The 12,500-nt window shown below is 38.4% G+C and overlaps 1 protein-coding gene across 1 annotated transcript in view; it reads right to left on the bottom strand.

Moving 5' to 3' along the window:
* Nucleotides 1-3,042: 3,042 nt before the first annotated feature.
* The window catches only part of LOC147369761 (uncharacterized), a 29,703-nt gene continuing 20,245 nt past the window's right edge, over nucleotides 3,043-12,500 (bottom strand). The window contains exons 6-9 of the mRNA XM_086412632.1: nucleotides 10,834-10,892; nucleotides 7,298-7,370; nucleotides 6,410-6,446; nucleotides 3,043-4,185 (exon numbers count right to left, since the gene is read on the bottom strand). Of these exons, the coding sequence (XP_086268758.1) occupies nucleotides 4,083-4,185; nucleotides 6,410-6,446; nucleotides 7,298-7,370; nucleotides 10,834-10,892 (272 nt within the window). The 3' untranslated portion in view covers nucleotides 3,043-4,082. The remainder of the gene's footprint in view (nucleotides 4,186-6,409; nucleotides 6,447-7,297; nucleotides 7,371-10,833; nucleotides 10,893-12,500) is intronic.

Here is a 12,500-nt window from a genome sequence, read left to right on the forward strand (position 1 = left end):
GATTCCAAGCTGTAAGTCTAGAAAGAATGAGTTCAGCTGCTTTCAGGCCCATGTGATTCAAACTTTGGCCCTCTTCTTTCAGGAGCCTCCTTCCTGGGCCTGGGCACCCTCACACAGTGCTTTGAAAAGCCCCTTGATGCCAGGATCCACCCCCTTCCTTACCCTAGGTACCCTCTCCTGTCACCCCAACCAAACTGGATTTTTATATCTGAACTTAGAACAGTATCACCAAGCAGGTTAATAAATGTTAAAATGTAATCTGCAGGTTTAACTCTTGACAGCAAAAGGCTTTGATTTCCATGAATGGGGTTCTCCTCAAACAGATACATTCATACAGCCCTTTGCATCAGCGCCTGAAATGGCACACGATTCTCCAGCTTCATTTCTTTTCAATCTTCCTCATTTACTCTGCCTCAGCCACACTAGAACGCACCTCACTTTCTCCCTCTGAATAAACAAGCTCTTCCTACCTCAGCACCTTTGCACTTGCTGGATTTCTTCCCTCAGCAGCCAGCTACACATTCCTTGGGTTTCACTCAAAGTCCCTACTTTCTGAGAGGCAGCTCCTGACCAACCCAGCTAAAGCTACACCAGTTTCCCACACCCCCACACCCTCCAGGCATCCTCTGTCCAGCATTTTTTAACCAAGGGTGACACTGCCTCACAGGAGACGTTGGGAAGGTCTGCAGACGTTTGCAGTTGTCACTACCTGGGGGACACGAGTGCCCCCTAGTGGGTGGAGGTCAGGAGTGCTAACAATAGTCCAATGTGCACAGTACAGCCCTCCCACTATGGGTTGTGTGTGTGTGTGCGTGCTTAGTCGCTCAGTTGTGTCTGACTCTCTGTGGCCCCATGGACTGTAGCTCGCCAGGCACCTCCGTCCGTAGAATTTTCCAGGCAAGAATACTGTAATGGGTTGCCATTACCTACTCCAGGGGATCTTCCCAACCCAGGGACTGAATCCATGTCTCTTGAATCTCTTGCATTGGCAGGCAGATTTTTCACCACTAGCACCACTTGGCTGCTGCTGCTGCTGCTGCTGCTGCTAAGTCACTTCAGTCATGTCCGACTCTGTGCAATCCCATAGATGGCAGCCCACCAGGCTCCGCCATCCCTGGGATTCTCCAGGCAATTGGCAATCCCCCACAAATGGTTAGCTGGCCCCAAATGCCATGTTTGAAGAGTTCCGCTCGGTCAGTGTACCTGTTCTTCCCTTAGCATCGTTGGCACCAGAACTGAGCATGCTGCAGTTTCCCTCCTACTGAATGGAGTTTCTTGGGAACTGGAGGTCAGGGTTGTTCCCTGCTCCATCCCCAGCACCTAAAGGAGTTCAGGCACCTTGACTCTCAACTCTGGTCCCACTTGCCCTTGTCCTGTGAAGCCCAGAGCTTCACAGGGAGTTGAAGATGCCTGGCCTCAAGTAAATGATGAAAATAAGAAAACAAGTCAGTTTCCAAAATGAAAACAAAAGTGTGTTTAATTAACGAGTGTACATATGAATGAAAGTCATAATGAGGAGTCTCTCACACTTTCATGTACTCATAAAATTATCTTCATAGCCATTAGTGAAAGCTTGATTTATCTACTTTTTAAAGATGCACAAAATTTTCTAAGTTCAAATATATGATTTTAATTATTAATATACCAGTTTCCTAGTGCCCCAAGATCAACTGTATAAAATGTAAGCTCATCATCTCAAAAGATCAAAAGCAAGTCAATATTTTCTATATGATTGGTATATATACAGAAAATAATTTAGTATTAACTAAATACCCCCTTTCCCTCCTTATAAATCATTCTTCCCCTTAGTTATAAAAAAATTTTTCTACAGTATAAGATAATAGCCAAATTACCCAGTATAGACTTTTCCAAAAGAGAAATGTAATTCAAAAAATAATAAAAAGGGACCATATACCAAGAGATTTGCAACACCATTGAAATTATTTTCTGAACACTGATCGTAGATCTCCTTCCTATCACTACAGACTTCACACAAACACACACAAAACTTTGCATTTCTGTAGTGTTTTTCACTTTTATCTTTCTCCCAAAAAGAAATGTCATTGGAATTACCACTGAACACCAATGTGTGTGTGGAAATAATTCTAATATGTGTAAAAAAAAAATCAGCACAACATTGTAAATCAACTACACTTCGTTTAAAAATATATTAAAAATTTAGGCATAAGGAAGGATTTACCATAATGTCACCCAAATATTACTGGTGTGAGTTAGGATTAGAACTCAAGTTCTGTCTCTAATTCTGAGTACCACCTGCTTTCTCCCACGCCCCAGGTCTTGTTCCACAGAACGCTACTGGGTATGCCCGGAGTCACTGTGCTCAGGGGTTTCAAACAAATTTTGGAAATGCTGGATTAAACAACACTAAGAAGATTTCCAAACCCGTAAAGTGCCATCATAAAACTCCAGAAAGGAAAGGGAGAATAGAGCATGAATCGTAAATTCAAAGGTCCACAAGACACAAAGCGGGTGCAAACATGAGGCTGTAGGTAGGGCAACGGCTGAGGGATGCTGAGCATCTAACAGGGCCCTGGCCGCATAGGGATGTCACCCACTGTTGCTAGGGCTTTCCTGACAAGTTACAATTTGGGGCATCAGTTTCAGATCTCTATGGTTATGCATATTCTCTTGAATTAAAGAAACAAACATCATAGTTGGAACATAATTTTTTAAACTCTATCAGTCCTGTCCCATTTGTGAAAGCTAGTATACAATGTTTATCAATCTTCTTTGCCCAAACAATGTTTATTCAGAGTCATATTAATTTCTGAGAATTCCACAGAAGTGTGAAAGCCATTGCCTTCAAAAACAACCATCCAGCCCTCATGGACCACTTTGGTGTCAGTAACTCTGAACACCCCCTAAATAACTCAAGCATGAGTTATGTCAGGGTTTATTCAAAGCGAAGTTCTTTTCCAGCCTTCTTAACTGTTCATGTAGAAATGCTTCATAGTGACTAAAATATCCTTACTTTTAGTCTTCAGCTAACTTTTCTGGAAAAAACAAAAATTTAATTGAGATGTGAAAAAGATACAACATGGGAATTGATTCAATACAGAAAAGACCCCTTATCCTTCCAAAAGAATTTTAAGAATAAAAGTGGTCTGAGGACAATTTAGCCTTTTGGTGGAAACTGGTTAACACTCTCAAACAACACTACTATATTTGCAAACTCACTTTTCTAAGGCAGAAAGCCTTTTTTGCTACTCTGCCCCTCTCCTTTTCCCTTATATTTATTTCTGCCCTGCCACATTCTTAAGATTCCATCAGAGCCTGCCAGTTGTCTACATAAACACCTAGAACTGTAGTACCAATGTAGCAGAAACAGCGTAAATCACATGGCAATGGAGTTTCTTCCCCTGGTGTCTCCGTGGACCACTCACTTCCTTATCTTCTTCTAACTGCTAAAATACCATTCTGGTCCCAGGGAAAGCACTTAATGCCTTCTATTTCCAGATCCCTGAGAAACAAGATCTACCTATAATGGCAAAATCACACTCACTTCTATTTTCCCAATGGGTAAATAAAAATCAGTACAATCCCATGATTTGAAACCCTTGAGGTCCTCAGGAATCTAACATTTGGAGTCACTTAAATAGAAAAAAGAATCATGAGATGCTTTCATGTTAAGTCCTTTAGTCCCAAGCTGGGTTTGCTGATTTTAAGCTGTATTCATTTCTTGACAGTTTATTAACCAAGGTAAAAGTGTGTTATCTGTCTTCTCAATGAGAATTCTTGATGGGATAACAGGATTCATAGGGTCTAAAGAGAATGTACAGTTCTAAAGAGTACATTTCATGTTTTGGAGAGGGATCTCCAATGACCAGAAAGATTGAGCCACTTTTAGTATAAAAAATTAGGACTGTGTGACAGAGGTTGACTGTGCACAGATGAGCTAGACTCACTCTACCCAATATCCCTGACTCCTTGGAATGCCATGGGAAACTGACCAAAAAACTGCCCTGCTGCTTGAAAGGACTCTGACATGGTGATATCTGGTCACTGTCTTCTACAGTGAAGGACATAAGACCTTAGAAGGCCACCAGATCTCAACCCGTGACTTAGAGAGCTTCATCCATAACGTAGATGTTGTCTTCTGCTCGGACAGGCTTCATGGCTGCATTTTTCAAAGCTCCAATGTGAGAATCTTTCAATGGAATCATACTGCAGAAAGAATAACACAAGTAAGAGAAAAGCACCACTTCTCAAGCATGAGCTGCACAGTTGTTTATGTTCAGGCAAGACTAGGTATTTGCATTTCCCAGATGCCAATTCCACAGCCTATGGAATGAAAGCTTTCAGAGTTGTGAATATGAAGTTGCAGGAAAGTCTTAATAATGAGGTGGAAAACCTCAGCAGTCATTAAAATTAAAAAAAAAAAAAAAAACACCCTGAAATTGGTATCTGTCAAGAGACTCATATAACAGAATAAAAAAATGAAAAATCTAAGAAGACTAGTATCAGGCCTCAAATTAAAGTATTAAACTAGGATGCACATTCTCAAAGATGGTCAGGAACTGGTTTGGCTGGTGTTTTTCCAACTGCGGACTGAGACTAGTGAGGGTTAAATTAAATCTATTTAGTCGTCTATATCTTGTACTTAAGGTGAATATATATATCTAAGTATACAAAATATTAGAGCTACTGGATATAATAAAACAGTACTGTTCCACATAAATCTGCACTGGATCATGGAGTCAAAAATCTTACCATGTCTTACGTGGAAAATTAGAAAGTCATGGGTTACTTGATTTTGTAACATGTACACTCACATATCAAGTATATGAAAAGGTCATTTGTGGAGTTTTGATATTGCTGCATTTTTAGGATGTATATATAGTCACAATTTTAATTACCTAAGCCTTCCCAGAAATAATATGTAAGGCACTGAATTTTCATTAAACTCTGATCTTTAAATGAATTACTTATACATTTGTGGAAGCAGTTGAAGTGTTGGTAGCTCAAAATAAGTCAAGGTGATATAGCTCCTCCAAAAATAAAATTATTAGGAAATTTTCCTTTTTGTTTTGTGTTGCTTGTCTATATTATATATTATTTTCTGCAATAAATATTTTCTTTTCTAATTATGAGATAAAAAGTGAACCTTAAAAAAAACCTTAACAGTGAAAGGACAAAAATGAACTAAGAGGATGCTATTTTTCATACTTTTAGGTCCATAGGGAGTATTCTTTTCTTCCATTCTTGGAAGCAGATAGTCAAAAACTCCTAAAAGTCTGGGTTTTGGACTCTAAAAGACCTAAGATGGAACCTTCTACCTGCTGTGTGATGTGACCTTGGATGCCACTTAACATCTCTAAACTTGTTTTCCAATTTGAAACCTGACATTAATACAAGTGCCTGTCTCACAGGTTTATTGCTGTGAAGGGCATGCCTGCAATAAAAAGTCAGCATTTATGGAACACTTGCAATATGCTGGGGACTGTTCAAGGCATGTTCTGTGGACTGGATCATGTGATTAACTCATACATAAGGAAGGCTGTGTACAAACATCCAAAGAAGGAAAACTAGGAGTAATGGATGGCAGCCTAAGAGGGATGGATTTTATCAAAGAAAGACCTTGCTTAAAGCCTAAACTGGACCAGACGTAGCAGGCTATTTGGATTTGGAAGTAGGTAGTGGGTTCCCACCTTTACAGGTGTTTGGGAAAATGACTACAGGGATGTATACAAAGAGGATTTAACTTTTCATTGGCCAGAGGGATAGATTTGCACAACTGTAAATTCAAATGCCTATGAGGCCACACAGCTAATGTAATTAGCAGAGCAGAGCAGGCTGGGTGTGGAACAAAGGGCAAGGCTGCGAACTATGGAGGATTGGAGGCCGCTGCCTTTGTGCATCTTCAGCCTGGAGCTGTCCTCCTCCAGATCTTTGCAGAGCTGCCTTCTGCTCCCTTGGGGCTCACTCACATAGTCTCTTGTCTGTCTCTGTATTCCCCATGGTATTTCTCTGGAAGTTCTGTAAGTTCCCTGCTTATTCATTTATATGTTTCTGTCTATTCTTCTCATCTCTTCAGAGAATATAATAAGAATTCAATAAACAAAGCACTGAATGAAGTCAAATAACAAACCAAACAACTCATTCAAATGGTGCATCAAACAAAATGCAATGTAGTCTCTTGTTTTAACAGGTACGGTGAGAAGTGCTTTTCTGTAGCAATTCTGGCACAATTTCAGGGAAACAGAGATGCTAAAATCATTACTGGAAGGTCGGACAGCTGTGGAGGTGCTCAATAAACTAGATTTTTCAGAATCCTAGAGTATAAAATGGAGAGCTCAAAAGAAAAAGAGGATAGGAACAAAGAAATTTTCCACATTTTTATCAGAGTAAGAATATCAAAAAGCATTGACAAAAAATCTTTCAATCTTACCATAGTAGCCTCATCTTGTTACCCAGGCAAAGAGATCCTAAATTGTGGGAAAATGAAGAGAAAATTAAGCTTGTAAACCAAAGAGTTCATGAGATTTCTTTTTTTAATCAAACAAGCATATTATTTCTGTTATTACTTTAATATGAACAAAATCTATATGGACATCAGAGCCTAAAAAAGTTAACTTAACAGAAAGAATGTTTTAAAACAGAAGGAGAAACAAATCAATCTGGACCATTCTCTTATAACTCCAGGTTAACTTTTCTTGAATCTCTAGGAGTCAAATAAGCCCCTTGGTGTAAAGTATCTTGTGTTTATTATGATTAGTATATTCATCCATATGCCCTAGCTTACTTTAATATGATCATATTTCAGTGTAATAAAAATGGGTCATTGTTTTCTCTCATAGATGACAGGTTTTATACACACACACACACAACTGGTGGAAGGAGACCAGGAGGCACCGGAGGACTCTTGTGAAATCCTTTGCTCTCCTCCTGGCTCTGAAATCATGTACTCTCCCAAAGTCTCATGAGCTTCTTCTGTTAAGTGGGTGCTGTAAAACCCTCAACAATTTTACCTCCTATAAGGACAGAAGTTGGTTCTAGAGAGAATGAGAAAAAGAGGAGTGAAAAGATCTTATATATTATACTGGTTTATTGACTTCCAAATCCCAACTCTACCCAACCAGTGCTAACTCTCCATATTTAATTTCTTCTATGGAGAATTCAAATATAATGTTTCTCTTTATGGGAAAATAGTTTTAAGATTAAAAAGGAACAAGGAAATAATCAAGTAAGTTGTGTGAAATTGAAATCATGTGAGATGTAGGACTACAAGCAGCTTATCTCAAAAATACCCCTGTAGGCACAGTCCTGAGTGACTTACTTTTGCTAATCATGAATACCAAAAGCATGAGCAATAATACCACGACAATAACAGAGATTCCAATGTAGATTCCCTTGTTGGCGATCATCCATGGATCATGTGCCAGCATCACAGGTTAATGAAACATCAGCAGATAAAAAAAAAAAAAAATCTTGTTAGAATTATGGATAGAAAACATTTCTGAAAGTGATGTACCCAGACACATTTATCTTTATTAATATTTGGTTAGTTCTGGATCATGAGGGGTGAGACCAAATGATCTGAATTTATAACCATATGGGGAAATTCTAAGACAATTTAAAATTCAAAATGTATTTGGAAATGGTAGAAATGTTGTATATCTTTCTTGGTGTAGTATTTACAGATGTGTATACATTTGACAAAATTCAAACTATAATCTTCAAATGAGTCTGCTTTACTATATGTAAATTACACATATTTTTAAAAATTAATAAGGTATTTTCATATATAATCCTCTTATGATATTAGAAAAGAAAACAATTTTTGTTCATATATAAGTTAATATGGTGGTATTACATTTATGTGCTCAGTTATTGAATTTGGCCTTTTGTTAGAGAATTCTTTTTTTTTTAACCTAGAATTCAAGATTCTATATATTTCTTTATAAGTAGACTTGAAGTAGCTGCTCATATACATGGTGCTGCTTAGCAATTAAAATTCTGCACAACTGGAAAAAATACAGTTTTATTTCAGCCTCCTGGTGTGGCTTATAAGGAATCACCTCTTGTGGTAAACCCCAAAATACACCAGGCATCATGTTCGACCCTTTATATAACTTAATCCTAATCCTAAAGATGTCCTGCAGGGAAGGTATCTTAACAGAAGAAGAGTGGAAGACCAGAGAAAAAGATTAAGTCCGAAGTCTCTCCCTGCGTTAGAGTTTAAGCTTAACTTTTACTTAGTTGCTAAAGCTATTTAACCCCTTTGAACCTCTGTTTCTCTGTCATTAGCAGATTAAATAAGGTTCTTGGGAAAGGTACATTATGTAGTTCCTGATGAACAAAATGAGGAATACAGAGGAGGGTGACTTAGCCTCTGAGCTATCCTTGCTTAAAGGGGGGAATAGCCAGTGTCTTGGGAGGAAAAAGCTGTGTTATCACCTTACTTGTTGGCGGTAAAGTGGTTGGATGGAATATGGGATGACAGGAAGCAGGCTTTGCTTCATTTTAAAAAAATATGTTACATAAACTTTTCAGGCTCATTTTAGAATATGCGGCTCAGAGAGAAAAACAAAAATCAATCATAATTCCAACATCCAGAAAAGGCACTATCACCATTTTTCATTAAATATACTCCTCTAGAATTTTATTTCTCCAATATTTCTACTAACAGAAACAGTGACCATATTCAATATATACTACAGCATATACAGAATTTCATTTATTTTTGTGTATATATATATATTTGGCCATATCACACAGCATGTGGGATTTAAGTACCCCAACCAGGGATCAATCCTGTGACGTCTATATAAAAAGTGTGCAGTCTTAACCACTGGACCGTCAAAGAACCCTACACTATTTTAAAAGTTAGTTTTTTCACTTAACAATTGATACTATTTTCTCATGTCAGTAAATACACTGCGGTGACAACATTGTTAATGGGCCTAAGAGGGCATGCTTAATTGACTAAGTAATTAATCTCATTATTGAATATTTAGGTTGTTTATAACATTCCATGATTATAAATAGCAGCAATGAACATCTTTTCTCATACATCTTCACATATTTGCTCAGTTCTCTCCTTAAGGTAGAGTTCAGGAAACTGATTTAGTACTGGGACAGAATATATGCTGTGTGGTTTTCAGGACACCTGGGAGACACTGCAACACCTTCAAGTCAAGACACCAAAAAGCCCATGATTTTGCTACAGCCTATTGTGAACTTGCTTCTATATTGCTTGTTGGTTGTTGTTGTGGTTTAGTTACTAAGTCGAGTCCAACTCTTTTGCAACCTCATGGAGTATACCTGCCAGGCTCTTCTGTCCAAGGGATTTCCCAGGCAAGAATACTGGAGTGGGTTGCCTTTTCCTTCTCCAGCACATCTTCCCACATCAAACCCATGTCTCCCACATTGGCAGATGGATTCTTTACCACTGAGCCACCAGGGAAGCCCAGATATAGCTTTTACTTTCTGCTACACATACCTGTCTGGCAGGTAGAAACAATCTCATAATTTAGTATATTTGTTTCTTTTTTAAATCCAGCATAATCTGACTATGTAACAATACAACAGTCACTTACATGGTGGCAGTTCTGCTATTTAACAGGCATAAACAAATTCTGTCCATATCCATCAGATCAGTCAGTGCCCATACCGTGAAAGTGATTAAAATCTTGTGGTGGTGTTCGCATTGTCACTAAGGTATGCAGCATAGGCCATTTGACCTCATACTAAATAACCCCATTTTCTTGAGCTGGACTTTTACAATGGCCATGCTGCAATTACTCACCACTTATGATCAGGATTACTTCATACCTAAACTCTTTTTGTTTATTGCTTCTAAGAGTTATTTGCACACAATAAAAGGAAAGTTGTTTCACCCAAGGGAGCCAAAAGAAAACAACCTATTAATAAATTCTTCAAAGAATTCTTCAAAGATGAGGCTTTGATGAACTTCATGAGACTAGAACTCCTTAGATTTTTCTCTCAAGCTAACTGTGAAAATGTATGAGAACATCCTACAGAATCACAAAGTTGTTCAAGACCTTAGGACCTGAATAAGTCATCATACGGGGAGGATTATACATAGAAAGACTTAGCAGTGGCCTCAAAATTTCTCTCTAGAAGGACAATTAACTTGGAAAAAGATTTTAGGGGCATATATTTAAGCAAGCACACTTTCACTGGCATAAAATTTTGGGTTGGGATTGCTCCCATTCCACCACATCACTTCAGGGCATGTTATTTCTCTAACAAGGATCACAGTCTTCCTTGGTAGTAATGTTACTCACTATCCTTGAATTAATTCATTCTTTTTTCCCCAATTTTCTGGCCAGGAGAAAGTCTGTAGTGGGTGTGTATACGTGTTTGTGTCGTGTGTGTGTGTGTGTAGAGCACACCATTTTTCAGGTGTTTCTAACAAACTAGTGCATCTATATAAAACTTTTTAAATTAATTAAAGCATCTCTGGGCTTCCCAGGTGGATCAGTGCTAAAGAACCTGCCTGCCAGTGCGGGAGACTCAAAAGATGCGGGTTTAATCTCTGGGTCAGAAAAATCCCCTCGAGGAGGAAATGGCAACCCACTCCGGTATTCTTGCCTGAATAATCCTATTGACAGAGGAGCCTGGAAAGTTATAGTCCATAGGGTTGCAAAGAGTCAGACATGACCCAGTGACTGAACACAAAGTATCCCTATTTAAGAGTCAGATTCATTTCTTCCTTTGTTTTATGGATTACAAAGAATCAATCTGTGGACTAGTCTAGCTTTACAAATAATAATCTCTAAATGTAACTTGCTTCCAGGGAGACATACAAGTGAACACAGATAAAAAAATAGAAAGGAATATGCTTACAGTTTGAATGCTACAACAAACAGCACTTGGAAACTTTATCACAGTGTGATTCCCACCTGCTAAACAAGAAGGAAAATTAATTAGAATTATAAAGAAATATTAAGTTTTCACTGCAAACACCAATGTATTCACATTGTCATCTGGTAATGAATGAGAAAAGTTGAATAATCATATGGCCAGATACTGTAGGCATTGCAGGAATTATACCAAGTCAATGACTTTTATTAATTTAACCTGCAACCTGTGTGTCTTAACCATTTTATCATGCTGCTTCTGCTGATGCTAAGTCGCTTCAGTTGTGTCCGACTCTGTGTGACCCCATAGATGGCAGCCCATCAGGCTCCTCCGTCCCTGGGATTCTCCAGGCAAGAACACTGGAGTGGGTTGCCATTTCCTTCTCCAATGCATGAAAGTGAAAAGGGAAAGTGAAGTCACTCAGTCGTGTCCGACTCTTAGCGACCCCATGGACTGCAGCCTTCCAGGCTCCTCCGTCCATGGGATTTTCCAAGCAAGAGTATTGGAGTGGGGTGCCATTGCCTTCTCCGCATTTTATCATGCGGAGATAATGAAACCTTTTTTTGTCTCTATGGAAAAAGGTGCAGGTTCACAGAAAGTTTACCTACAATTTCAAGGAGTCATAGTGGCCCATTCTCAGAGCTAGGTTAAAAATTACCATTTAAGGTAGGTGGTCAGATTTTTCACAACAGCTAAGAAACTGCCAATGAGTGCTCAGAAGCCATTGCGTACCAAAGAGCAGAACTACCCTGTGCAAAATGGATGTTACATTGGTTTTACATTTAAAATATGAGTGAAATGCACTAAGATATCCCAAACAGGTGGCATCCAGCTCCTCCATTATGCGCCAGTGTGCCCAGATATTGATCCAAAAGTGCTATAAAAAACATATTACGTCAGCCCCCAAGACAAATATAGTGTATATAGTGTGTATATATTTATATATATACTATATGTATATGTATATAGTTATCCTACGTTGGCCTTGGGGCTGAGATAACATATATCATAAATATAACAATATCCTGTAATATAATGTGTTTTTATATTAAAGTTTTAAGTAGTATCCATATACATATTATGTCTTAAAGTTTTGAATATTCAGATTTTAATAGTGTTTTGAAATATCTCTTTTGTCACACAGAACATATACTGTTGACCCTCCTAAGCAACTATAGGTCAAATACAGAATTCTCTCTTTACTGAGTATCTGTTCTATATTAAGCACTCTACAGAATGGGTGGTTTTAAAACACCAAGGATTTGAGTCAGATAAAATTTGACTTCAGCGTTGACAATGTCCCTTACCAGTATGACCTTGATTAAGGTCCTTTACATGTACATTACATATGTATGCATGTAAATGTATAATTTTCTAACTTGGGTAACCTTGAACTGCAAGCTGTTGATAGTACCTGTTTCAGAAAGTAGTCACATTAGATGATGCATGTAAGGTGCTTAATAGCATATTAGAAAAATAGGAGCAATGGAGTGGGGGGACACCATGCAATGGACTTTCAAATATCCTGTCCTTCATTCCTTACAAACTTGCAGTGAGGAATGAAACAACTTGCCCATGGGTGTGCAACTTGAATCTGCCATGGGCGGGCAGTTGAACTGGAAGCTGCTTGGCTCCAAAGCAGAACTAAAGGT

This window comes from Bos grunniens, chromosome 7 (genome assembly GCF_055505025.1).
Source record: "Bos grunniens cultivar Pamir isolate PY7600 chromosome 7, Bosgru_T2T1.0, whole genome shotgun sequence".
NCBI lineage: Eukaryota > Metazoa > Chordata > Mammalia > Artiodactyla > Bovidae > Bos > Bos grunniens.